Here is a 27629-nt window from a genome sequence, read left to right on the forward strand (position 1 = left end):
GTATCCTCTGCCCCTGGCAGCCTGTCCCCCAGGGAGAGCACAAGTTCCTCCAAAGCAAGGCCCGAGCCCTTGGCACCTTTGGGTCTTTGCACTGTTTTTACTCTCAACACTTCCGACAACAAATGTGGTGGGTTTCTTTTTTCTGATATACATACCAACAACAAATTCTCCAACTCTCTGGAAACCAGCTAGGTGTCCTACAATTCAATTCAATTCTGACACCAACTCCATGGAGCCTCAGACCCCACAGGTTGAGGGCTCAGTCCCACAAGGTTGCCCCCACTTCAGACTCCAGTCACAAGTATGGGGTACCCAGCGTGCCCAATCTGCTGTCCAACTTGGTGACAAAATCGAGGGTTCCCACACATCCCCTTCACTTCCAATAATTTGCTAGAACAGCCTATGGCACTCAGGGAAAGAGCTAACTTACTATCACTGGTTTATTATAAAGGATACAAATGAACAGGGTACCAGGTCCAGAGCTTCTGTCCCCATGCAGTTGGGGTGTGCCACCCTCCCTGCAGGCGGATGTGTTTGCCAACCCAGCAGCTCTCTGAACCCCCATCATTTAGGGGTTTTTCTGGAGGTTCATCACTAGGAATGATTAATTAACTCATTGGTCATGGGTGATTATGTCATCTCCAGCCCCACTCCCCTCCCTGGAGGGGGGGCGTGGAGCTGAAAGTTCCAAGCCTCTAATCCCTGGGTGGGTTCCTCTGGTGCCACCAGCCCTCATCCAGAAGCTATCTGGAGCCCACCAAGCCCACCTCATTAGCATAAATTCAGGTAAGGTTGAAAGGGGCTCCTTATGAACAACAAAAGACTCTCCCATCACCCCCATCACTCAGCAAATTCTATGGGTTTTAGACAGTCGAGTCCAGAACAAGGGAACAGACCAAATATATATTCCTGATTCTAACACAATATCATGGGACCCCATTGCAGGGCAGGGCACAGAGTAGGTCTGCTTAATGAAGGAAGTACAGTGTTCTGTGAGCCTCACCATGAAACAAGGCTGCCACCTCCCCCAGCCCCGAGAGCAGCCAGCACTGAGCTCACCCCTGTGGGGTCAGGGGCATCTCCGCAGGGGTTTTAGACCCAGACAGAGCTGGTGTTACATCCCAGCTCCATCTGGGCTTCCCACAAGCCCAGATTTCTCAGGTCCCTCCGTAATAGGGGCACAAGGCAACGCCGGACCCTCAGGGCATGTGACAATAATGAGACAGTGGATGTCAGGGCCACAGCAGAGAGAGGGTAGGATAAAGGTGGCTGCCTTGGCCTGTAATTTAGACAGGAAGGTCTGGCGGCTGGTAGGAGGGCCTCGTGGGGCCGGGATGGTCCTGAGGACTGCGTGCTGCCGGCCCAACTACGCCCCTGCCTCAGCCAGACAACGAGCCTCTGGAAGGTGTTGGCACACAGGAGGGTCCGTCAGGCGGCGCGGGGGTGGGGTGCGGGGAACAGCAGGGGATCAGGGAAGAGCGGGTGAGACTCTGCAGGAGTCTGGGGGCAGGTGGAGAGCTTTTCCGGGTTCTGGGGAGCAGGGCTCTGGGAAATGATGGGGTCGGGTTCCACGGTGGAGAAGCAGCTGCGGCAGCTGCGGCAGCACCGAGAGCCGGCTCACGGAGCGCTCGCACGCCCGCCTGCGCAGGGAACCTGGCGGCCCGGCGCCTCACTCTCTCCACCTGTGAAATGGGGTAGCAACGCAGGGAGTGCCGGAAGCAGAACGGTTTGCAAACCGGGAAGCGCCGGCGGTGGTGGGCGGGGCGGCGCCTGGAGGCGGAGCCCGGCCTGCGGCCCCGCAGAGCCCCGAGTCGTCGTGGTGGCCGAGGTAAGCGGAGAGGCGGCGGCGGCGGCGACGCGGCGGCGACAGTAAGTGCGGGCCGGCTGTCGGGCGCGGGTCTGGCCCCCGCCCAGCTCTTCAGGCCCTCGGTCGCCCAGTGGGCTCGCGCGGTCGGCGGCCTCCCGCCGCGGCCTTCCTGGGGTGCTCCAGGGAGCCTCAGGACTCCGGCCTCTGTCTTGGCGCCTCTCGCTGTGACCCCCCTCCCCAGCGTCCCTCCCCTTCCTCTCTGCTCTCTCCTCCTCCCCCTACTTTCCTCTCACTTTCCCTCTTTCTGGGTCTCTTCTTTCTCCCCCAGATTCTCTGCCCTCCTCCCCATGGATTTCCTGAGACTGGACCTCACCGCCTGGATATGGGGGGCCTGGGTATGGACAGGTCAGCCCAGAGTATCCAAAAGGTAGCTGACTGTCCAAACTGGGAAGCCTGAGGCTGGGGGTGTCCACAACCCCAAGGCAGATTCTGCCATGGCCTCTGGGCGGCACCGTGTGTTTCCCAGCAGTGCTTTCCCGTCGGTTAGCTTCACCAGCCCCCCTGCCCCCATTTCATAGGTGAGGAAATAGAGACACAGAGGCGAGATTGCCAGAGTCAGTAAGAAACTTCCTGGAAACCAGCACCCAGACCTGGAGGATGGCCTGCAATGACTCCAGGCCCCGCGAGTTTCTGCTGCTTTGTGCAGCGGCTGACCCTTGCCCCAGGTCACCCCGGACGGCAGCAGGGCTGAGCCCAACCGGCTCCTGCAGGTGCCTGAGGAACACACTCCAGGCCACAGCCAGCCCACCAGCCGAGGCTCTTCCTTACCTTTTTTTTTAATCCAAAAGCCAGCAGCTCGTTTTCATCAAGAGTAATAAGACTTTGCTCACTCCAGTGCCTTGGCCTGTGACCTGGGTGAGAGGAAATTCCAGGCTGCTTCAGAAGCTTTGTCAAGGCTGAATGGTCCTGGACAAATAGATACCTGGAGCTGAGAATGGACTCTGGCAGACTGTGGCCTGGGTGACCGAGCTGTTGGCCCCTGCACCCACACTTGGAGCTGGAGCATCTGGAAGGAACCACTTGGTCTTTGTCTGTTGTCCTACGTGGGTCATAATTTTTACATTTTAAACACTAATTTAGAAATGGTGTGTGTGTGTGTGTGTGTGTGTGTGCGTGCGTGTGTGTGCACGCATGTGCATGTGTGACCACACTGTCTGGTTAGTGCTGAGCTCCCTGTGAGCAAAGCTGGGAAAGAGCTCTGCTCAACCAGAGGAGTTTAAAATAGACTTGCTGACTCGGATGCTCTGGGTATCCGGCATCCTCCTGCCTGCCTGCTGCAGGGTAGATGCTGCCCCAGCAGGGGAAAACATCCTGGCTGCCCCCATTCATTCCATTCATTCCAGAGTCCATTCATTCAGCAAACATTGATGAGGGTGCCCTGCAGTGCTGCCTTCACCGCTGCTCACAACTCACTGGCCAGGAGCCAGCGGACAAGGGTGCACGTCGCCAGCCACCTGCCTCCCAGGGACGCCATGGAGTCCACATGGGCTCAGACTGCTTGGCTATGTAACCTTACTCTTACTGTGTGACTTTGGGCAAATTACTCAACCTCTTTGAGGCTCACTCTTCACCTGTGAAATGGGTCTTAGAGTACTACCTACTATACTGGGCTGTTGTCAGCCTCAAGTGCTAGGTAGAGACCTTGACATGCATGAGTACTGGATTTAATTTTAACTATCGGGAATTCTTACTGTTTGAATGTGGGACAAATCAAGTGACTTAAGCCCTCATCCTTTGCTTCTGATAAAAAGGAGACAATAATTTCTGTCCTGCCTAATTCCGGGAAATGTTGTGAGGCTCTCCCGAAATAGTAGCAGAGCCTGATAAGGCTCTGTACCTCTGTGACACAGTGTTCCCATCTCACCTGGCCTGGCTTGATGCTCTGAGTTAAGGCTCAGACTCCTACGTGAGCCGAGATGCATTGGTTTGTTTATTGCAGAAGGGACTACAGAGTATCCCATCCTCAGCTTTATGGAAATATTTCCCATTTATCAAGCTGCTGTCATGGTCTATACAGGGCATAGAAGCAGGCGTGCTACCTTGCAGCCAAACTCCGCAGCCAGCCGGCCAGGTGACAAGCCCAGGATGGCAGGGAAGATGCTGACGTTTGTCAGCATTGCCAGCCAGTCGCAGTTTACAAAAACCATTGGAAAAAGGCTTCCCTGAGTTTGTGGATGGGGATGGGGAAGGTGAGGCTCAGAGCATGGTGACTTGCCCAAGGCCATGTACACAATTGTTACTGGCAACCTGGAATCTTCAATTTGTCTTAGCTGCTACCACAAATGGGGAGTTGCTGTCTCATGGTGGGATGTGATGAACAGAGGTGGGGACCCAGGCTGGAGCTGCAGGCTCAGGCTTGGCCATTGGCCTGGTTTGTGACCTGTTCTTTGGACCTCGGTTTCCCCACAAATGAAATGAGAGAGTGGACTATTAGATGTTTCAAACGAGCTTCTGGGGGCAGTGCTAGATACCATGGATTTGTTTGTTTGGGTTTTTTTTTAATATTATTTAATTTGAATGCCTTTATTTTTATTTATAATTTTATTTTTGAACAGATAATACATTCACAAAGTTCAGAATTCGAGAGGCGCAGAAGAGCATGCAGTGAAGTCCCCACCCTCCCCATCCCTAGCCTCCCACCTCAGAGGCAACCACTGTTTGAAATTTTTTGCGTCCTTCCAGAGGATATATGTACATATGTGTGTATTTTCTCCTTCCCATCTACCCCATCCCTGCTTTTTTGCACAAATAGTACCATATTCTGCACACTTTTCCTGCTCCTTACTTTTCTCACATAAAGTCGAAGAGTTTAGAGAGCACTGTGTGCTCATCAGGGGTCCTAATTCCTTTTGTTATGGCTGCTTAGAAAGTTCGATGCCTTGAGACCAGATTTGCCCTTGCAGATTGATTGCCACAGGCCCCACCATGCCGCATTGCCTTACTCCCAGCTGCCCCACAATTATTTGCTACTCTGTTGCCCTTGTATGGACCGGGTGGGGGGAACCTGAGGTCACTTACAGTGTGACATCTTGTCCTTCTCCCTAATCTTTAAACCTGAAGCTCTCGAACCACGCCTTGGTGACCCTGTAGACCTCAGAGTGGGGACATAGTCAGCTCTGTAGGATGGGTGAGTCCCGGCCTCAGCTTCTGATCACCTGCCCCATCTCTGCTTCTCTCTCTGCTCCAACAGTGGCCATCGTCTCAGAGGATGACTTTCATCAAAGCTCCAACTCCACCTACAGAACTGCAAGCAGCTCTCTCCGAGCTGACCAAGAAGCACTGCTTGAGAAGCTGCTGGACTGCCCGCCGCCCGGCCTGCAGAGGCCCAAGGACCGCTTCAGTGGTACCTACATCATCTTCTTCGGCTTGGGCATCGGTGGCCTGCTGCCGTGGAACTTCTTTGTCACGGCCCAGGAGTACTGGATATTCAAACTCAGCAACTGTTCCAGCCCAGCCACAGTGGAGGAGCCTAAGGGCTCGGACATCCTGGTAAGGCGTGTTCCTCCTGGGAGGTGGTGAAGGGCGGCTTCATTTGGGTGCACCCTTCCAGGGAGGCTTGCAGCGTCCTAAGAGTATGGATGCAAATTGGGAAGCTGTGTGGAGTATAGTACGTAGATGGAATTCACTTCAGCCCTAAAACATGCTCTGTGTTGTATATGAGGCCTCATGCTTCAGGTGGCAGGGGAAGATGGAAATGGATAAGACACAGCCCCAGCCTTCACATTGCTTAGTATTTAACTTGGGGAGGAGATGCAAATGATGATTCTGTGCTGTGTGGTATGGTAACCAAGAATTCAGAGTCCATGCCTCCAGGAGTTTGAAAGAGTGGATATAACAGTGCTAAGTTCAGCTGTGAGTTGCAGAAAATTCCATAAGAGCAGTGGCTACCACAAGATAGAAGGTCATTTTTCTCTCACGTGCAAGTCTGGAGGGGGCCAGCCCAATGCTAGTGTGATGTTCCATGTTTGCAGGAACCTAGTTACTCCACCATGTGTAGCTTCCATGTTCAAGATCACTTCATAGTCTAAAATGGCTGTTGGAGTTCTAGCCATTACATCAAATAGGAAGAGGAAAAGGACAGTTATAAGAACATAAACACTCTGGGAAGTAAAACACATTGCTTTTGCTCATATTGCATTGGTCAGTCATGTGACCACAAGCACTGCAAAGGAGGCTGGGAAGTGTAGTCTTTAAGTGTTGTCTTTATCCCAGAGAACCATGTACCCAGCTCAGATAGGAGTTTGTGTAGTTATGGAAGATGGGGAATTGAAGACTGGGCGTAAGTAGTCTTGTTATTAGGGGAGAGATCTCTGCAACTTAGAAGAATGGGGAGGAGACATTCCAGGTGGAAGGAAAACTCTGAGCTATGGCAGGTTGGGAGGAAAGTTCAGATGTCTATTAGGAACAGTGAAGCATCTGGTTTTGCTATATGTGGGGTGCACGTAAGAGAGAAATAAGGCTTGAGATAATTTCCTGGGCCTTGAAGACTTTGCTTGGGCCTTGAATGTCAAGGTGAGGAGTCTCAGTTTGGTTGGTAGTGGCATCAAGCCCTCTCTCTCCACCTGGGGCTGCTCATTTTGTGGGGTGACTTTTCCCACGGGCAGGGAGAGTGTTAAAGAAAAAATTATTCAGCCACTTGTTAAAGTGGTAAGGAAACCTTTACTCAAGACTGTTGCAGTAAGGGAGAGAGATTGGGCTCAGCTCCAAATACTGCAAGGACAAGTGGAGATGTATAGCTAAGGAGCAAAGTGAGGGGGTCAGTGGTTGGAACGTTACTAAGAGGAATCATCAGGGTAGAGGGATTTTTTTTTTTTTTCTCCTAAATTAAGGTTTCATTATAATTTGGTTTAGTATAAAAATTGTCACTAACCTTACTTGGAAAGTAGCCATCACGTTTGAGAATTATTTCTTTTTTTAATGTTGAAGTATAGTTAATTTACAATGAAGGGTAGGGGGATTCTTGCTAAAGGCAGGCCAATGACATAGACACCAAGGGTGGGGGATGAAGAACTTGATCAGATCTCGAGGGTGATAAGATATCAAGGGTGGGGGGATTCTCCATAAACTGACTTCGAAGGATTCTTGCTAAGACTGAGCTGGCAGGTGGAGATAGGACGGGGGCTAAGGTCCAGGTTTAGTGGAGAAGAGGGTTCAGTGTGGTTACTCTTTGTCAGGAGCCTCAGTTTCCACAGCTGATCTAGGGCAAGGTCTGCTCTCTCTTGAAAGCTCATGGATGGGGGAAGCAGGGTGCTCTAAAGGCATCCCAGGCTGGGGGTTGCCAGCTGCCCCTCTCCTCCAGGGGTGCCCCAGGGGACAAGAAGAGGATACCCTAGCAGACCCCAACCATACCCATCAACTGGCCTAGGAGTTGGCTCGCCACCCCTTTTCTGAGAGCACCTTTGAAATCCCTGACCTAACCCCACGGAACTTTCAATGAGTCTGACGCATTGACTGAGGCATCCCTATTGTCTGTCTGGAAGGGCTCTACCATGGCTCCGCAGTGGAATCACCCAGGGAGCTTTTTAAAAATTCCAGTCTGGGCCCTACCCCAGAGATTCTGATTGAATAAGGCCGAGGTGAGGTGTGGACATGGGCATTTTAAGACTTAACACTCCCTCCTCCAGCTCCAGCCCCTTGATTCTGACACCCTGTGAGGGCCTCTCCCTGTTAACTGAGGAATTCGCACTCGCCTCCAGAGGCCAGAGCAGTGCGTATAAACCCATTTCTGCAGTGAAGGGCTGTCACGGAACCTAGTATAGTAATTTAGAGCGCCCTTCTCAAGGCGTGGTCTTGGGACCAGGCATCCCTGGGAGTGTGTTAGTGATGCAGAGTCTCAGGCCCCCAGACTGACTGAGTCAGGAGCTGCCAACACGCCACCCTGGTGACTGGCAGGCATGGTAGAGTTTGGGAAGCACTGGCTAGGGCAGGGCTTTTGGAAACAGACTGCATGGGTTCAAAGCCTGCCTCTGTGCTTAGCTCCCTGGCCTCTCGGTGCTGCCTCACCTTGCAGGCATATAACAGGAGGACAATACACCCACCAACTTCTCAGGGTTGTGGTGAGGGGTAAGTAAATTAATAGGCATACAAAGCACTTAGAACAGGGTCTGGCACCACTACTGCGAGTTCTGTATAAACATCATTATTGTTACTGTCCTTCGAGGAATGGGGCCACACTGTGAGCTGCATGTGGCCCTGGTGTATTTCCAGACGTCTGGCTTAGCCAGGGTGCTTTATGATCCACTCTCATTTACCAGCGACTCAAGCGTCCCAGCTTTCTGCCAGCCTCCGTAAATCAGCCAGCTCACTTGGGCTTCATCCAGAAGATCCCTGTCTGTCTGGGCCAGCACCCGGCCTTGGGTGGCCCCCGGGGCTACATTCCATGTGCACCTGTCCTGCCTCCTCTTCTGCCCGCTGCCCTGGCCCCAGCAGCGGGCTGCCCAGGGCAGGCGAGGATGTGCGGTCCAGTCCCTGGGAGTGGCCCTCGCCCAGTGGAGGTGTGCCGTGAGCGGCTCTTGCTGCAAGGCAGTCCCTTCCCAGCTGCAGGCACTTAGCATTCCAGGCCCTGCTGCTATGCTTTATTGCCTGTTTCCAAGTGCTGGCAGGTGCAGATGTAGTAACTGTGGCTGCCCGGAGCTCCTGGCTCTTGGCATCGGAGATGAGAGACCTGTCACCCCTCGATTCGTGGGCCAGGTTTGGGAAGCAAGCATGCTGGGGTGTTTCTGCATTTTGTGCGCCATTTATCTTTGCCTAATTCCTCATTCCTGCCACCCGCCTCCCCAGTTCTTTCCCCCTCTCTTCCTGATTTCCCTGCGAGAGGCGGCTGGTGTGCTGTCACCTGAGGGCTACTCTGCGGGGAGCGAGCGGGGGAGAGTCAAATGGGTCTGTCTCCAGCCACCACCTGCAGCTCAGTTAGCTGTGGGTCTGGATGTTGGTTGTTCTCCATACTTCCTTTTTATATTTCCCAGGGACGGATACCATTGGGTGGGGAATTTGACTCCGTAGGGGTGTTTGCACAGACCCCCTCCCCGGTTATGTCACTTTCAAGGTTACCCCCCTTCTCAAGATCATTTTCTTCTGCCTGGAACACCCTTGGGGTGGTTTAGAAAGCATTCTCAGGCTCGCCTGCCCCCTTGTCTCCGTTCTCTGGAATAAGAACTTTGAATAAACTCACCACAAGTCTGTGGGCCCAGAGCCAAAAAAATGAGAGCATAAAAGAGGAAGAATTGATAGGAAAAGATGGTGCTTTGGGGAGCCATCTTCTGAGCCTGACTCTGGGCCACCATGCTGGCAAGGGTGTTAAACACACTGTCTCTCATTAACCCTGTTTTTGGGGGGTTTTTTCAGGCAAAAAGCCAGAGGCTCAGAGAGGTTCGATAGCCTGCCCCTAATCACATAGCTAGGAAGGACTGTAAACAGTTTTACGGAGAATTTAGGTGGATAGATGACTGCAGAATTTGTCCTGCTCGGAGGGTAATGCAGAGGGGACTGTCCTGGAGACAGAGGCCACCCCACACCCTGATGTGGCCAAACCCTATTATCTTTCTTCCTGTGGAGAGCCTGACCCTGGTCTGGCCTCCTTTTCCACCCTGGAAGCCCAGGTGCCTTAGCTGTACCCTTGGATTCTGGACCCAGCTTCCAAGCTGTCAGCATCCCTGATCCCTTCCCCACACCACCTCTACCACATCCCCCTGCCCCCAACCCCAGTCCTCCCCTGGCTCTGGGGTTCGTAAGCCATCCCTGATCCTGTGGGGGGCCTCCTTGGCCTCTCCTGCAAGCCTGTAGCGCTGCCGCTGGGCCAGGGACTATAAGGCGGACACACACCCCCTTTCTGCCCCAGAGAAGGTGGTGATGACACCTTCTCCCGGTCATCCCCTGCCACGAGGCCTCCACGGCCCCTGCCCACGCATTCTTCCCATTCACCTTGGCCTGCCCAGGGCTCCTCTCTGAGGGGGCTGCGGGACATGGCCAGGTCGTGGGTGGGACCCACAGTCCGACTTGGTGTCAGCGGGGCCAGGACCCACGCCTGGCCATCTGTTGCCATCCTGTCCATCCCCTGACCAGAGGCACTCCAGGGGCTCAGACCAGGGAGTGGGGCAGGAGGTAGGTGTGTCTGTTACTCCTGGGAACCTCCCCTGCCTCCACCCTTCTGAACTACGGGCTCCTCATCTGGGTCCCCAGAGCCTGGCGTACTTCCCCATCAGGTCCTCACCCCACAGCTCCTGGTCCTGAGGGCTTATTTTGGGGTAGCAACACTCTCAGCACTTCGCCTGCATTAACTAATTTAACCCCCAGCACCCTGTGAGGTAGGAACTGCTGTTATCCGTGGTGACGGTGACGGTACCCTTTTCAAAGATGAGAATGCCTCCCCCGCCAAACGGTTTGCTCTTTGGGAATAGTGAATACAGTTCTCTTACTCTACATCCCTGTGCCCCCAGCACAGAGTTGCACATGATAAATATTTGTTGCTTTAGTTATTATATGGCTGGGGAAGAAAGCCCCATCACCCCAATCCAAGATAGGGATGGCATGGTTTTACAAGGGAGCAGAAGATCTGGGGGTCACAGTGGCCACCACCAAAGGAGTTCTGACGTTTCAGGTGGGTTAGCAGAGACATGAAGTGGGATTCCTGCATAGGGAAGGGATCCAGGTTGATCTGGTTCAGAAGGTCTCTGAGCATCTTCTCAGTCATGGCACCTTTGTCCTGGCCTAACCCCTCAGCCCCGCAAAGAAACAGGATAGCATGACTTGGGAGCTATTCTTACGACTAAGGGCAGACATCCCAATTCAAGGAGAAGGGCTAAAAGCAACCAGGATGAACTAGTTTTGAGAAGGACAGATTATCAGAGGTCTTGGTAACGACCTGTTGATTTTACAAAGTCCCCGCCACACAGCCTGTACCTGCCGCCATTGGACCTACCATCTTACTTCATCTGCAGGATGACCTGGTGAGTTAGGTGCTGTAGCCCCAGTTTTCAGATGGAGAAACTGAGCCTCACAGATTTGGAGACAGTGACCCAAGGTCACTGACTAGCAAGTGACAGAACTGGGCTGTGGACCAGTCTGGAGGTCAGCGGAGCCTGTGCTGGTAACCGACGTACTCTGGCCTCTCCTCTCTGGCTAGCATCCTCCGCTCTGGCTGTACGGTAGAATCACCTGGGAGAGTTGTGAAAACCTACCCGCCTGCCCCACCCACCTGATTCTGGTGACATTGAAGGAGGGGCCTGGGCAGAAGCATTTTTAAGCTCTGGGAAGAAGCATTCTTAAGCCTTAAGGTGAGGCTAACATGCAGCCCCATGATCGAAGAGAAAGGTTAGCAGGTGGGGGTAATGAATAGCTGTCCTCTGCCTCTACCAGAGCGTCCATTGAATGGGCTTAGGCTACATCATGAGAGACTTAGGTGAGCCCTCTAGAAGGACTTCCTGCAGTGCAAGTGGTCAAAGCTGGCAGTGGAGGGGAGAATGAGAGCAGGCTCCCTACTGGAAGTCCGAGGAATGGTTTTCCTTAACCTGGTCTTCAGAGAGCGTGGGGTGCACTCTGGGACCCTTACAGATGGAGGTGGTGATGCCAAAAGCTCAGCCTTTTTTGCACCGGTGCCAAATCAAATCTCAGAGACAGAGTTTTGGGTAATGTAGAAAAGAAGAGCTTTATTGCTTTGCCAGGCAAAGGGGGACACAGCGGGCTCCTGCCCTGAAAAGCTGTGTGTCCCAACCTGGAGGATTTGGTGAGGAGTTTTATAGCAACAATTCAAGGGTGGGGTTGCTGATAAGATCAGGGTGTGTGCAGGGCCTGCACTCCTCTAATCCGGTCTCAGGTAATCCTCTTTTTTTTTTTTTTCCTGGTACGCGGGCCTCTCCCGTTGCGGAGCGCAGGCTGCGACGCGCAGGCTCAGTGGCCATGGCTCACAGACCCAGCCGCTCCGCGGCATGTGGGATCTTCCCGGACCGGGGCACGAACCCGTGTCCCCTTCATCAGCAGACGGACTCCCAACCACTGCGCCACCAGGGAAGCCCTCAGGTAGTCTTCTTGATGAGCTTCTATGGTATGAAGAATGCTGACATGTTCCATTTGTTGGGTTTTAATTCTATAAAGAGCTTAAAAACACTGTTGTGTGTATCCCTTGAGGCCAGGACCCTGCCCCTCCCTTGTCTTTGCCTCTCCTGCCTTCCCTGATTAGCAACTGCCCTTTGGAACTCAGGGAAGGTCATGGAGGCTGGAGTCTGTTCCCTACAAAAAAGGGGGTACAGAAGGGCTTCTGTGCCCGGGAGCCCCATAGGGTCCTGCTCTCTTTGACTGGATGGAGGGTCTGGTGCTCACTTGACCTAAATGCTTTGGGCTTAATTCCTCAACGTGGCTCTGCTGTCCCCTGATGCCTGACAGCCTGGAAAGAGACTTCAGCCCTTCCTCTGGGCACACGCTCAGTGTGAGCTGAGGGGTTCCATAGCCACCTTCCTCTTCCTTCTTGTTTGCCAGCTTCCTGAAAAAGGAGCAGTAGGGCCGACTGGGCCCCGAAGTGGATGTCCTAGCACCTAGGGTAGCACAGGCCAGAGCAAGTGAAGCCATGAGAACGGAGGACAGGGAAATGGAGACAGTCCTGGCCTCTGCTCTCCTGGGCTGCTGTCACTGCCAGGACCAGCCAGTACCCTCTCTGTGCTGGATCAGGGGGTGGACTGTGACCTGCTCCTGGAGTTTTAAGAGCCCTGGGTAGTTGATTTTGTAAAAGCTATGTACCTGGGAGGAAGCTGGGTCTGTCTGTCTCGTGGGACTGCAGGGTAGCTGGGAGCAGCCCAGAGGGTGACAGAAGGACTTCCTTTAGCCCCAGTCCCAGCGGTGCCCTCCCCCGCTGCGTGGCTTGGGGCCAGGCTTTGTGGCCCCTGGGTGCTCTGAACACAGACCCGCCATGGAGCGTCCGCAGCATGTACAGAGCGCCCCAGATGTCGCCGGGAGGGAAGTCTGGTATTTACTGCGCATCTCCTACACGGTAGCTGTGGTGTGAGGGATGGGCCGAATCCTCTTAACGTTCACCGCCTTGACCAAACCCTCGCCCTGTGCCAGCACTGTACTGAGGGCTCTGATTTGTGTATTAATTCCACGATATTTTTTTTTTTTTTTTTTTTTTTTTTGGCTGTATGCGGGCCTCTCACTGTTGTGGCTTCTCCCGTTGCGGAGCACAGGCTCCGGACACGCAGGCTCAGCGGCCATGGCTCACGGGCCCAGCCGCTCTGCGGCATGTGGGATCCTCCCGGACCGGGGCACGAACCCGTGTCCCCTGCATCGGCAGGCGGACTCCCAACCACTGTGCCACCAGGGAATGCCCCACGATATTTATTAAGCAACCTACTGTGTGCCAGAAGCTTTCTTTTCCTTATCTCTTTTGCTCCTTACTAGAGCCCTCAGGGATAGGTATTATTATACCCATTTTACAGAGAAGGGAACCAAAGCTCAAAAAATACAGGTTATTTGTTCCCAGGCACAAAGTCAGTGACTCAGGCTGGGCCATCTGAACCCACATTGTCCATGCCCTTAACCCTGGGCTCCATATCAGCCTTTCCAGATGTTTTCAGACTACACATTTCATCTGGCAGAACGTACATGTCTGTCATGGAAACAGCAGTTTCACGAAGCAGCATCTACACTTTAAAAAAATCTGATTGTAGTTTTCAAGGAGGAGCAAGTGATCATCTGTGCTGATCTTATAAATGGCTTATAAGCCACCCAGGCTGAGGAGGATGGAGAGTTTGCCTTTGGATTTAACCTCGTGTGGGCCCTTGGTGTCCTTGGGGAGCAGCGACATGGGGGTAGGGGCAGAAGCTGGACCCGAGGCCGTGAGGGAGAGGATGGGGGAGGGACTGGGGAGACCGCAAACCTGGGAAATACCTCTAGGAGTTTTGCTCTGCGACTCTTTCCTTCTGGAGGATTGGAGCGGGAGTTACAGGGGATGTGTGGTCAAGAGGGTATGGATTTTTTGGGTTGTATTTTTTTTTTTTTTTGTCTTGGCGGTATGCGGGCCTCTCACTGCTGTGGCCTCTCCCGTTGCGGAGCACAGGCTCTGGACGCGCAGGCTCAGCGGCCACGGCTCACGGGCCTAGCCGCTCCGTGGCATGTGGGATCCTCCCAGACCGGGGCACGAACCCATGTCCCCTGCATCTGCAGGCGGACTCTCAACCACTGCGCCACCAGGGAAGCCCAGTTTGTTGTATTTTTAACACAGGAGAAATAGCAGGTAGTTTGTGTACTCATGTGAATGGTCCAGTGGAGAGGGGACTGTGGGTGCTGAGGAAGAGGAAGAAACATAGCTGAGTGCAGTCTGCGAGCAGACGGCCTGGGCTCAGGGCACAGTGGAGGGGGTCCTGGAAAAGCACGCAGATGATTCATCCTGAGGAACAGGAAAGAAGGCAGCAAAAGAGAAAACGAAATAAAATTCTGGTTGTGACCCATTAAGTAAATTTCATATCCTTTATGAACAGGGTTGCAACCTGTCATTTGAAAAGCCCTGCTCCACCCATTTGCCTGTCACCTCACATCCAGCCATAAGGATGCATTTTGCCCACAGAGGAGGAAAGTGAAGCAATTAGTGACTTGCTGAGGCCACAGGGCTATGAAGACAAGAGTGGGGGCCGTAACCCAGGGGTATCTGAGTCTGTATCAGGTTTCCTGGGGCACTTGGCAGACACCCAGATTCCCAGGCTCCGCTGTGCTGGCTCCTCCTCCCTGGGGTGGGCCTGGGCACTGTTGCCAGGTGCTTCCGACATGGCCAGCTGGCAGGGTAGCAGGTATCCAGGTCTCCTCTATCCACATGCTGTTCCTTGAGAAGCACCATTCTGGATGTAGATGGATCGTGACGCTCCTGCAGTCCACTCCTAGTGCAACTCAGACCTCTCCAAATGGAAAAGGTGCCTAGATTCCATTTGGCAATCTACTTCTTAAGAGCAGAATTCTGAAGAATAGTGCTAAGTGAAGGAAACACCCTTCCTTACACCATGAAAGCATTTTAAGGCGGGATTTTGCCTGAGCCCTGTCATCCCAGGAAAGGAGAAGTTGGGGGCGGTCTGGGGGTCAGGCAGGTTAGGATGGGGCTGTAGGCTTCCTGAGCAGGGCATGGGTGAGTGGCCACCAGGCAGAGAGTGCAGGTCCCTCCTCCCAGCTGCCCAGTGGCCTGGGCTAGCATGGATGGCTGCTCTAAACCATTTTTAAAAATTAGAACTAAAGTGAGTCATTTTTTAAAAATTCCTTTGTCCACCCTCTGATTCTAACTGCAGATCCAGCCAGCATGCTATTCCCAGTAAATACACCTGTGATGGCTTTTTCTTCTGTTTTTAGCTCTTGCTGTGTCCTGCAGAGGGAGAGAAAAAGCCCGACCTGAAACGCTGTCAGTCATGCCTTCAGTGGCCTCGACTTCTCTTTTTATTTTCTCCCTGTGTGCTCAGGGCCCCTGTCCACAGCTGCGCCCTGCTCCCTGGCCCTCCCAGCCTCTCGATCGCTCCCCCTCTGCCTTCGGTGTTATTTCTTTCTGCACACATCCTTAGAATCTAGAGGTGATTTCCTCGACAAATTAGAACGCGGCCTGGGCCTTACGTGCTCCAGTGTCTCCTTGACGTGATTGATCGTCTCGAGTACCTGGAGAGCAGAACCAAACTGTAGTCTTTGCCGGGTGCCTTCATTACAGGGCCATCTTCTGGGAGGGATCCGTGGTGGCAGCAGCGACCTGGGAGGCCATCTTGGGAGTCCCATGTGTGTGCACACACGCATGCACGCATGCATCTGAGGCCTGTAGCAGCCTGTGGTTTCTGCCCACATGAACCCCCAAAGAAAAACAGCCTCCCTGTAGAGGAGAGGGCATGTTGGGTGAGGAAGTGCAGCTGGGTCTGCTCAGGACTGCCTCTTCCTGGTTGTTCTCCTGGGTTTCCTTCTACAGAGAGCAGCTGGAGCACCGCCAGGCCACCTCATTTTTTTTGTTTTTGTTTTTTGTCTACTGCTTCCTCTTTAGGCCCATGCCACAGGGCCTGGTCCCTGTCCCTAGCCATCAGCCCTGGGTTGCTGACGTGTGTCAGCCCTCAGGGGGCTGCAGAAGCTGAGGGGAGGTGGGGAATTTCCTTGGAAGGCCTCTTCCTCCTTGCCCTGGCCACATGATCAGGCTGCAGAAGAGGAAGGACAGGCTGGCCGAGCGTCAGCAGGGACCGAGCCCTGAATCAGCTCTCACCCCTCAGAGGTTGTGTGTGGACTTACAGGCTCCCTGTTTCTCTGACCTTTCCCTCTACCTGTTTCTGAGCCATCTCCCTGCCTGCTAAGGTTCCAGCCTGAGGGTGCATAGGGGGCACATAAAGATGCAGATCCAAGGCCTGCTTGCCCCTCAGGGACCTGGCGAGGGTGGGGTGGAAAGTCGACAGGAGTGATGCTGCCATTTTCCGTGCCCACCCTGCGTGGTGGAAAAACCTGGGGCTCAGGAGAGCTGGATTGTTTCTGACTCTTTGTCAAATTTGCGGGCAACTTAGGGCTCCATTACCTTATTTAAGAAACTAGATCGAGGCTGGCAGACTTTTTCTAAAGGGCCAGAGGGTAAATGCTTTAGGTTTTGCGGGCCACAGGATCCCTGTTTAACAGGTGCTCAGCTCTGCCCTTGTAGAGTGAAAGCCACTGTGGATAATTCGTAAACAAAGGGGTGCAACTATTGTCCAGTATTTACAAAAAAAGAGGGTGGGCAGATTTGTCCCCAGGCCAGCCTTTTGCCAGGACTAGCCGCTCCCTTGTGGTTCTCCTCCTACGAGCGTTGTGAGATCCGTCATAGAGGTGCCCACCTGGCTTAATTTCTCTTCATAACACTTACCACTGCCTGACATATTGTCTGTTTGCTTATGCATTAGCCAGCTGTCTGCTTGACCAGAGCATCAGTTCCACGAAAGCAGGAACTTGGACTGAATCCCCTGTGAATAGCTATGGGGCTCAGCAAGTATGAGCAGAGTGATGAGTTAATCAATAAGCATTCGCAGAGGGCCAGTCACGTGTCAGGGCTGGACTGCTGGCAGGGAGGGGCACGGGAGGAAGACCGTCGTCCCAGGATTAGACGCCGTGGCCCCATATTCAGGGGGGTGGAATCTCACTGTGGGGTCATTACTTTACCCGCACGCTCAGACTACACCGGGGCAGACTTCCTTCCCTGCCCCTGCCCAGTCGAGTTGCTCAAGCCCGAAACTGAGGCGTTACCTTTATTTCCCTCTGTCTTTCCACCCCCACCTTCAGCCCATCAGCAAGTCTTGTCAATTCTACCTCTGAAACGTCTCAATCCCTCCAGTTCTCCCCTCCACGGTCTCAGCCTCGCTGGCCCCCAGGGCGCCCCCTTCAGTCGATTCTCCATGGAGGCTGCAGAAGCGGTCTTGAAGACAAAACAGAGAAGCTGTCCACTGCGCCAAGTAAGGGGACAGAGGACTGGGTCTGAGCTATGTGACTTTGGGCAAGTACCCGACCTCTCTGAGCCTCAGCGTCCTCCTCTGCAACATAGAGGGAGCAAAGACGTGATGAACACGCGGAACGGCACCGTGTGGTGGGGGCTTAGTGAATGGGTGCTGGTACCACGTTTCTCAGCTGTTTAGAATCCCACATCCAAACTCCAACCTCAGCCTGGACACCCAGGCCCTGCCCATGCCCCCAGCCTGGTCCCCTCCTCTCTCCCTCACTCCCAGGATTCCAAAATCACCCTGGTTTTTCAGTTGCTTGAACACACCAAGCTCCTTCATGCCGCAGAGCCAGCTGTCTGCTGTTCGCTCTGTCCAGAAAGCTTTTCTCCTCACCCGTCACACAGCTTATCCTTGGGTCTCTGTTCACACATTACCATCTCACTACCCTCTCTAACATCAATCCCCCACGAGGCTCTATTTTACCCCCTTATTTGGTTTTCCTTTTTATCCCATTTGTTATAACTTTTTTTAAAGTCTTTTTTTAAAACTTGTTGCTGCCTCATTTTTTGCCTCCCTCACTAGAGCACCCCAGCTCCAGCACACGTTGGGCAGATAGCAGGGGCTCGGGCATTACTTGTTGAGTAAGTGAGTGAGCTTTGGGGATCGACTACCTTTAACATTTCTTGAATGAATGAATGAGTGGATAAATGCATAGCCCCTGCCACCCGCTCCTCCCCTTCCGTTCATCCCATCCCCTCCTGCCAGGTGACCTGCTAGACCTGGCACTGGTCATATGGTTTTGCTGCTCAGAGGCCTTCCATAGCTCCCTAGTACCGTCTGGAATAAACACCCTTCTTCAGCCTGCTACATGGGAGCACCCGTTAGCCTCCCTCACCCCCACGTGCCCCATCAGTTAACCAAACTGGAGCTTGAGAAAGGGCCAAAAGAGAGGGGACAGTGCATGAGGAGCTCCAAGGAGGGGCCAGGAGGCCAGGCTACTGGCAGAGGGGGTGTCGCTGCTGGGCCCTTCGAGGCAGACAAGCACAGGACAAATGGGCTTGGCCTGTGGGTGAGGGGCTGTGGGCGGAGGAGGGAGCTGAGCAAAGGCGAGGGGAGAGCTGGGACCCGGGGGAGTGGACGTGAGCTGCAGTCAGGTGATGGGGACGCGGTGGGGGAGGGTGGCGGCAAATCCTGGAGCTGGGGTGAGGGTGAAAGGGAAACCGAGGAAACTTTGAAGGGAGGACACTGAGAAAAGGAGGGAGGAACCATGCGGCCTCGGGTCGTGGGGGTTCTCTTGAAGGCTTCTGATTTGCGAGCTGGGAGCTTGGAGCTTGGGCTCAGCAGGCCACCCAGGCGGGATGGCCCGCCGGCAGCGGAAAGCGTTCTGGAGTCAGGGAGTGAGGCAGGCAGGCGTGGGGCGCCGTCAGAGCCGGGGGATGAACTCCCAGGGCAGGGCTGTAGCACAGGAAGGAGGGAGCTAATGAGGCCCCTCCGATAGCAGAGAGCGCAGGGGACTGAGCCGCTGAGGAGGGGGCCTGGAGGTGGCCCGTGAGTCCAGGAGGGGGCGCTGGAGGGAAGGTGCAGCTGTTTCCCGTGGCTGCTCCATTAACAAGCTACCACAACCCACGTGGTGTAGAGCAGCAGAAATTTTATTCTCACAGTTCTGGAGGCTAGAAGTCCAAAAGCAAGGCTCCAGCAGGACCGTGCTCCCTCTGTACCCCCTACAAAGACTCTGGGAAGAATCTTGCCTCCTCCAGGTTCCAGGGGCTCCCAGCGAGCCTTGGCTTCCCTTGGCCTGCGGCAGCACTACTCCAGTCTCGGCCTCTGCGTTCACTGGGCGCCCTCCCTGTGTGTCTGTCTCTGTGCCCTCTCCTTCTTGGAAGGACACTGGTCCTTGGATTTAGGGCTCACTCTGATCCAGTGTGACCTTGTCTTAACTAATTATATCCGCAAAGACCCTATTTCCAAATCAGGCCGCATTTGAGATTCTGTGTTGACGTGAATTTGGGGGGGACACAGTTCAGCCCATTATAGTGGGTGGCATGTGGTGACAGGAGCCTGAGGGCTCAGACCAGGCGGTGGTTATGGGTTGGCTGCAAAGAGGACCCCTTGAAGGAGTCTTTCCCCGGAGCCACCCAGGAGCGGGTAAGGCGTTCACAGTGAGGGCAGAGGCTGCATTTTTAGGGAGTTTGGAGTGAAAGGATGGACGGGCCTGGTGACCAAAGACTGTGAAGTCAAAGAGGTTTTTTTCTTAGCCCAAGGGAGACCTGAGTGAGCCGCTTAGGCAGAAGAGTAGGAGGGAGCAGCAGTGAGGGAGAGAGAGAGGAAATGCGGGTGGGGAAGGTGAGGATTTGTGGTGGAGGAAGAGCACCTTCTTGCCCTGGAAAGCTTTACACAGAGGGGAGGGAGGTCAGGGGAGCTCATTCCAGAAAACCTCAGGAACTTTGCTTATCCTCTGGCAGGAGTTCCAAAGGAGGTGTGAAAGGAGATCACAGGCTGAGGAGGGCTTCCAAGCTACTGAAGAGCAAGATTTACAGTGGCCCCGGCGAGTCTGGGCCTGGAGAAGGCCTGAGAGTCCATGCTCAGGCCAAGCATCAGGGCTGATGTTAGAACAGCATGCAGAGGTCTCATGGGGCCTTCTCTCCTTGGAGTGGCTGGGTCATCTTTCCGGGCCTTACCTGTCTGGCTCTGACCCCAGCTTTGCTGTGCCCTTGGGCCCTTGGCTACCCCGTCACACCTCGGTGGATCTGAGCTCCTGTTTCCCTCAACTCTCTGAGCCCTGGAACAGGCATTGCCCCTCCCTGCTCATCCAGGCCCCCAGCCACAAACCCCTTAGTTTTCTGAGGCCGGTGCCCCAAACAGGGGGCCTTAGAAGCCACAGACAGGACGCCACCTGCACCCCTCGCAGGGACACCGGCCCTCTGCTCACTGCTTGGCCTGCCCAGGAGTGACTGTGACCAGTGCCAGGATGGAGGCGCTTCCCCTGCAGCATCCCAGGCACAGAACTCAGCTCTGGGCTGTCCGAAGGCAGCAAGTTTGCAATGGCAAAAGCTAGTCTTGGCTCCAGCCTGCTTGCTGCTGCTAATTTCATGCTCCTGTGATCCAGGTAACGCTTTGCTGCCTCGAGCTGCCACTCCCCAGGCTTGAATCGCTTTTTCTCGCCCCGCAGGAGCCCAGCTGCCTCCGCTGTGCTCCTGAGGTGGGGGCCACGCAAAGCTGCCTCTCAGAAGCCGCTGGGCAGCCGGCCCCAAGCTAGGTGGCCGCGGCTCGTGACTAATTTGCTGCACTTATTTCAAAGTGCGCAAATGGCATTCGGGGCAGAGGAAGCTTACCTGGGGCCTGCCAGAGATAAACGGGCTCATTTCGGGGCCTCCCTGCCTGAAGAAACCTCCTTCCCTGGACTCTGAGCTCAGAATTAAATTCTCCCAGAAGAGATGCTTAGCACGGAGGCTCTCAGCGTGGGGGAGAGGAAATGCTCCCCGACGTAAAATGCGCCTCGCATCTGGCCAGCTGGCTCGGCTGGGTTTTTAGATTGTGTTTGAAGAGCATTTCTCCCCCTTCCTGGGGTTCACAAGCTAGGCTAGAGGGTCACGGACGGAAATGGTTCCTTCCTCTCCGCTGCAAGTGGATCAATGCCCTGTGTCGCAGCCACAGGGCTGCTCCGCACCGACCTGCCGCCTGGGGGCCGCTGGCACCTAGCGCCCCCCGGCGGGCTCTGTCCACACTCTGGGTTTTGATCCCCGCCCCCACCCGTCCTGGGGCGTTCTGCTGGGGTTTGCGTGGTCAGGAGAGAAGCTGGAAGCCTGCCCAGTGCTTCCCAACTACAATGTCCTCCTTCACATGGCGTGTGCTTATCAGCAGACCGTGTCCATCCATTTCGGTGGCTGACAGGAGTGAGGGCTTTTCTCTCAATCTTTATTTTTTTGTGTGTGATTTTTACTGCTACTCCGATCTACAGGCCTGAGGAAATGCACAAGGGAATGGACCGTGCGGTTTAAGGAAAAGAGAGAGTTAACGGGCAGAGGCGAGAACTCAAGCCCCATCATTTCTGGCTGGGGCAGAGGGAAGACGCCACCCTGATGGACCCTTTGATCCCCGGGCTGGTCCCAGCTCACTGCTGGGAAGGCATGTGGGCTGCCAGTCCCGGCCTCTGGGGCAGCCAGTGACATGCTGTAATCCCAGTGATGGTGTTTGGGTTTGTGTGACTGTGAGGCAGGCGGCCTCAGCTACAGCGGCTCTTATGTTTGTGGAGCGATGATAACGATCTCCCCATCCCACCCCTGCCCTGCATCAGAAAATCCTGCCACCAGCACTCTCCAGGTGTGCACCTCTGTGCATTTCATCCACCTCTGTTAACGTCAAGCTTCTTGTCTGTGAAATGGGAGCAATCCCAGTTCTGACTTGCTCTTACGCGCTGAGTTAAGAGCAAATGGACTGGGGTCTGTGCAGGCCACATGTGAGCAGTTTTGTTCAAATGTCAATAACCTGGTACTGTGCAGGGCTTCCGTGTCCATTGGATTACCTGGCAAGTGCCGAAGAGGACCTTTGATGTTACCTTTGCCAGATGCCGAGCCCTAGGTAATTGCAGAGTGCAGGGGAGATACTGGAGGGCAGGGGGATTAGACTAGACATTCAAGGAGCAGAAGTTTCCCTCTTTGTTCCTCAGAGCTGGGCTCGCCTCACATTGAGTTGGAGAATTCCGAATGGTGGGGCCGCGCTTTCTCCTCAGCACCCCCGAGGGGCAGGGGCAGGTGCTGGGGCTACATTCCTGCCTCTCTGCCCTGTGTTTGGATTGAATGGATCACAGGGTGCCTTTCTGTCTCAGTGCAGTAGATTCCTGTGGGTGCTGAGGAAAGCCTCAGGGTGGTCTGTTCCGACAAATGGTCTGTTCTAACAAATGGGGTTAGAGTCCTGAGTGGCAAAGAAGCATCCATCGCTGCCTTCGCATGTGCTCTTCCCGCCTCTTGGAATGCCATTTCTCTCTCCACTAGCAACACCTCCCCATATCTGTCTGGCAAACTTCCCCCAATCTTTCAGGCTACAGTCCAAGATGGCCTCCTATGGGAAGCCCCACCCACCCCCGCAAACTCCCTCCTTCCCTCCCCTCCCCTCCCTTGTATCCATTGTTCTACAGCTGTAGGATTGCACCAGACTACGTGCTGCCTAAGGGCATCAGGCACCCTTTCCTGTCTATTTTATACGCCAAACCACCAGCACGATGTTGGGCACACAGTGAACAGAGGAGTGGGTAGAACAGGAAGGGATGCTGATGTGGATGGACAGTGGCTACTCAGCCAGGCTGAGGGCTGTGGGATTACCAGCCTCTGGGTCTCCCGCCTCCTGGGGCAGGCAGACCTGCTTGGGGACCTTTCATCATCTCATAAAGTCCTGCCCTGCTACACCCACCCACCTTCCAGCCCTGCCTTCTTCCTGAATCAGATACGGTCTCCCACCTGCAATCATGTCAGGCCCAAACTGACCCCCATGAGCTGTGTAAGCAGGGCTGCCGTGCTGCACCGCTCTGCGGAGCTCCATTCATGTCGCCGTCCACGTGACTGGTCCCCCTGGGCTTGTGCACAGCACAGCCTCCACTGTCACAGGAGGGGGCCCAGTGCCACTGCCCTCCTCCACTCCTCCGAGGCCGGAGTCCTTGGTGTCCTTGGGTTTACCTCTGGAGGTAGAGGCTGCAGACTTGTTGCAGGGTGCCTGGCTGGATAAATAACAACAGAGCCCTCTGAGGGAACTCTCAGGAATCGGTCCCAAGTGGAGGTGAACCATGGTGTGAATTATCCCCAAACATTGCATTACGTAAAATCACCCTGTGGGATGGAGATTTCAGTTTTCTTCAGAGGGGGCAGCACTGTTACCATTCTGACTGCGATGCGTTTGAACCAGTATTCCGACGTCTTCACATTTCCTTGAGTAAACTGGGAGAAGGTAACCTCAACAGGCCTTGGAAGCAAATGAGACGAACCCAGGAAGTGAGTACCAGCTGCACATCTGCAATGTGTGGGATCAGAGTTGAACGTAGGGCCTTTGCTGTTGGATGTTTTTAGAAAGGAGCCTGAGGCAGCACCTTACCTGTGATACTCCGTGGGGAGTGCAGTCCTAGGGAAGTAAGAGTGAGGGAAAGGGAAGTGAGGCAGGGATGGAAGAGAACAGATAGAGGCTGTGGTATCCCTGTGCTGGCCACAGCTTTGCAACTAAACACAGCTGCTTGCTCAGGCACACGGGATGTCTCCTGAGGAGCCACGTGGAGCCACCACATTTTAGAACACATGTGGTGGAGGGGGGGTGAGGAAGGAAAGACAAGCAATGTGTCTCTAGTCTCCTTCCCGTCTCCTCTCAATGGTTGAAGCCTACCTTGTGGGTGGGGCTTTGCCTCCCCCACCCTTCAGAGAGGGTCACCCGGCCCCTCCCAGAGCCACCCAGGGAGCAGGAGCCTCTGCGAGCACAGCCCAAGCAGTACGCAGGCTCAGGGGTCTCTCCTTGGCAGCTGGCCCCCCTGCTGGTGGCGGCAGTGGCTTTATGACCACGTGGGACCAAGTAGCAAGGCAAATGGCCTAAGGGGCGGGTGAGGTGAGCAGATCTGGGGTGGCACGTAAACTAAGTCCAGTTTCTTGAAATCAGTGCATGCTGCTTGCAAAAATGATCCTAATTTTAGCCAAGGATTTGGAGAGGAAAGGCTAGGGGGACTGATGTGGTCGGCAAGCATAACCTTCCTTCCCCTCGTGGGCAGGCACGTCGGTCCTCATGTCAGGCAAGAAGTTGAATAAAATCATGGTCAGCTCTCTCTGCCTTCATCAAGGAACTGAATTTAAATTGCAACAGGAAGGCTGCGATATTCAGAAAAAACCCATTACTAGGAACTCAGCTATCCCAAACCCTCACTAAATAGGAATCTACTGCTGCAGAACAGAATACCACCAACTTAGCAGCTTACAACAACACACGTTTGTTATCTCACAGTATCTGTAGGCCAGGAGTCTGGGTACAGCCTAACCCAGGCTTCTGCTCAGGGTCTCACTGGCTGCAGTAAGGGGTTAGCCAAGGCTGCAGTCTCACTGGAGGCTCAGCTGGAGAAGGATCACTTCCAGGCTTACTTGGGTTGTTGGCAGAACTCAGTTCCTTGTGGTTGTAGGACTGAGAGCTTCAGTTTCTTGCTGGGTATTGGCCAGAAACCACTCTCAGCGACTAGGGGTCACCTGCAGTCGTTGCCACGTGGGTTTCCTTAGCCTGGCCCCCTGCCTTCTCCAAGCCATCAAGGGAGGAAAAAAAGAGTCCAGCAAGATGGGTACCACCATCTCATGTAACATAATCCCATCCACATAATTGTGTATACCCATCACCTTTGCCATGTTCTGTCAGTTAGAAGCAAGTCCAGGCAGGTCCCAGCCACACTCAGCAGAGGGGATGATACAAGGGCATGAACACAGGAGGCTGGGATCATGGGGGCCACCCTAAGAGCCTGCCCACCACACCTCATTTTGCTAGAACTCTGCTTATAAGCAAAAGCAGCAAATAAGTAAAAACCACCACATGTTTGTATCAGGAATTAAGTTTAAAAAAAAAAAAGCTCTGTGGTATGTGCTGAGTCCACCTGTGTCACTAACCACAGCTCCCGGATCTGAACCAGTAGAAAGATGACCCAGGGTCAAGTCCATTCTTCCCCTGCCTCTGCGCCCCACCCTGCCCCCCGACCACGTGCCCTTTGTAAAGCAGAGAAATGGGCTCAATCAACAGAAAGGGGGGTCCTAGCCTTACCCAGTTGTCAATATTTAAAAAGCTTTTCCAACATTAAAAGGAACTTCTTCTGCTTAAATATCAACAAACCAGAACATTCAATTACCTAGAAAATCCCCATTCCTAAAACGTTCAAGTAACCTGAGCCTGCTTGAAAAAACAAAGACAGAGCTTCTGCATCCCACGTGATGACCGTTTATAGAGTTGCCACAAAATGAACAGCCACTGAAGGAAGGCTGTCATGAGGAACTCAGATTTGCGGCAGTCCTGGCCCCCACCTGCAGCTGTCTCTTCCTTGGGGCCCTTTTCCTTTGCTTCCAGCCGCCCATCGCCTGCCTGGCCTCACCTACGCCCAGCCACTATGTCAAGGAGTAATTGAGTGCCTCGGACCAGTCCAGGCTCCGCTGAACCCATCAGGCTAGGACAATGCAGTGGCCCCTCAAAGGAGGAAGGCTATTTCTAAGGCTCATGGTTGATGGACCACAGTAGCTGTGATTATCATTTTAATTGCAGGGCCATCACAATCTTATATTCAGGGTGTGGATATCAGAGACCACAAAGCACTCTGCAGCCTTAAAAACAGACTGTGGAAACGGTCTGTGCTTCAGACTAGAAGTGGCCCATTATGACATCTTTCTTTCTTGGCCTCCACATTGCAGTCAGACTCTCCCAGAAAGGAAAGATCTTACCCTCCCTGTTAAGGTCTGACGCAAATCCCACCTCCTCTGGGATCTTTTCCCCAAACCATATTCATTGCCATTCTCTCCAGGTCTCAGCCCCCTCGTCCTACTTCCCTACCCAGAACTCCCTTAGAACTCACTGCTCCTACCACTGATTTGACAACAACCCCCCACAGAATTCTGACAGCTCTTCCTGCGGTGTTTTGAGACATTAAAAAACCTCACACTCTATCTTACACTCCCAATAGGACACCCCGTTCTTAACAGGGAAGAAGCATGTCTTAAACTCTGCAGAGATCCTACAATTGCCCGAGCTGTTTGCACATCGGCAAGATTTTTGCACACATTGTTCTTGGTACTTGGCACATTTGTACTCAAAATAGTTCCCCAGTTAAGTTCAATTTTGTAAACTTTCCAGAGTACTCACAGCTCTTTTATTTTTTAGGGTAAAGAATATCATTCGTATAAAGCCCTTGTACTTGCACACGGTATGCTTAATACATGGAAGCTGTTTTCACTGCTTAGAACCCATTGTCATGACTGACCTGGGATTCATGGTTTGACATAAAAGGACCAAAGCCAAGATGTGTCAGCCTTTCCAGTGTTTTGGCTTTTTGTTTGACACGTTATATTGAGGGATGAGGTACACTCAGTAAAATCTACCCTAGTGAGTGGACAATTCCCTGAGCTTTGAAAAATGCATAAAGTTGCCACTCAGCTTCCTCAGCTGAAAGTTGCAGCACATTATAATCAGGAATCTTCGTCTTTTCTGTGGTCTCATGCACTCTTTGTCTATAATACTGTCGAGCTACTTCCAGGAAAATGCCCTTTTTCCTCATCTTGGCCAGACTAAGAGCCACTTCCCAAAGTGGCTTTGACCTTGGGTAGCAGCTCTATTGAAGGAGCAAATCCAGAGTCGGAACAGAGTTTCTCTGCAAGGATCAGGGCCCCATGTATTTCTAACAGGCCTCACTTGGTTGTGAGAATGTGAGAATGGGGATGAGTCATAACAAAACCCATCTGGATAGCTCTGAAATTTGACAATGGGCTAAGATGACTGATGGGATAAAATTTTTCTTTAAACATACGTACATACAAGTCCTGTCTCCATTGCCTCAGACGTGGGTGGAACAGGTAGGATGGATGGGAGCATGGGCTGCAGAGCGTTAGTGCAGGGACAAAGTCCTACCCTTCCTTATGTCCCCAGCACTTAGCATAGCTCATCGATGGTATCTGTTGTGTGACCGAGTGAGCGGTCTTAGGTTAGAGATGGGGCAAGAGCATGCCATCTCGGGGTGGACTTACCCATCACTCGTAGGTGTCTAAAGACAGTGAGGAGAAGACCCACCAAGAGGGGCCCTGTCCATGCTCTCAGGTGGGGCCCCTCCCCTCCATCCTGAGTGACCTCAGCGGACTCCTCACTTCTGTGATTGCAGAACTACTTTGAGAGCTACCTGGCCGTTGCCTCCACTGTACCCTCCGTGCTGTGCCTCCTGGTGAATTTCCTGCTTGTCAACAGGTAGGCCACTTTCCTCCCTCTCCGAGGCCCCTGACCTTCACCTCCAGCCTCATCCACTCCCCTTTGGTCCACAGTTGCTTCTCTTCTGCTGGCTTACGTGTGTCCACTAAAGTAGGAAGCAGGCAGTTCAGACTCCTCCATGAAGACTGAGAGTCAGATCGGTTACCTGGGGCCCTGCCTATGGAATGCCCGGTCAGGGAGCCACACGCTGCCACATGGGGTCAGAGCTGACTGTCAACAGCTGCCTGGGCCGCAGGGACACCACAGATGGTGGGTGGGGCCCGGGGAGCAAGGTTTGTGGAGGCTGGTCTTCCAAGCCTTTCTGAGAGCCATCGAAAGTTAAGAGCCTGGGGACTTCCCTGGTGGTCCAATGGTTAGGACTCTGTGCTTCCAACGCAGGGGCCACGGATTCGATCCCCGGTCTGTCAGGG

The 27629-nt window shown here is 53.7% G+C and overlaps 1 protein-coding gene across 7 annotated transcripts in view; it reads left to right on the top strand.

Annotated features, from left to right (window-relative positions):
• Nucleotides 1-1759: 1759 nt before the first annotated feature.
• Nucleotides 1760-27629, top strand: part of SLC29A3 (solute carrier family 29 member 3) — a 59677-nt gene continuing 33807 nt past the window's right edge. For 2 of the 7 annotated variants that reach the window (XR_004346268.1, XR_004346267.1), the window contains exons 1-3: nucleotides 1763-1869; nucleotides 5058-5356; nucleotides 27116-27198. Coding sequence is in view for 4 of the 7 variants with exons in the window: in XM_032608784.1 (XP_032464675.1) it covers nucleotides 5076-5356; nucleotides 11737-11881; nucleotides 27116-27198 (509 nt within the window). In the remaining 3 variants the exon portion in view is untranslated. Of the gene's footprint in view, nucleotides 1870-5057; nucleotides 5357-11736; nucleotides 11882-27115; nucleotides 27199-27629 lie in introns of all 7 variants that reach the window. The other 5 variants (XM_032608784.1, XM_032608789.1, XM_032608785.1 and 2 more) reach the window with 5 other exon arrangements.

The sequence above is a fragment of the Phocoena sinus genome, chromosome 16 (genome assembly GCF_008692025.1).
Source record: "Phocoena sinus isolate mPhoSin1 chromosome 16, mPhoSin1.pri, whole genome shotgun sequence".
NCBI lineage: Eukaryota > Metazoa > Chordata > Mammalia > Artiodactyla > Phocoenidae > Phocoena > Phocoena sinus.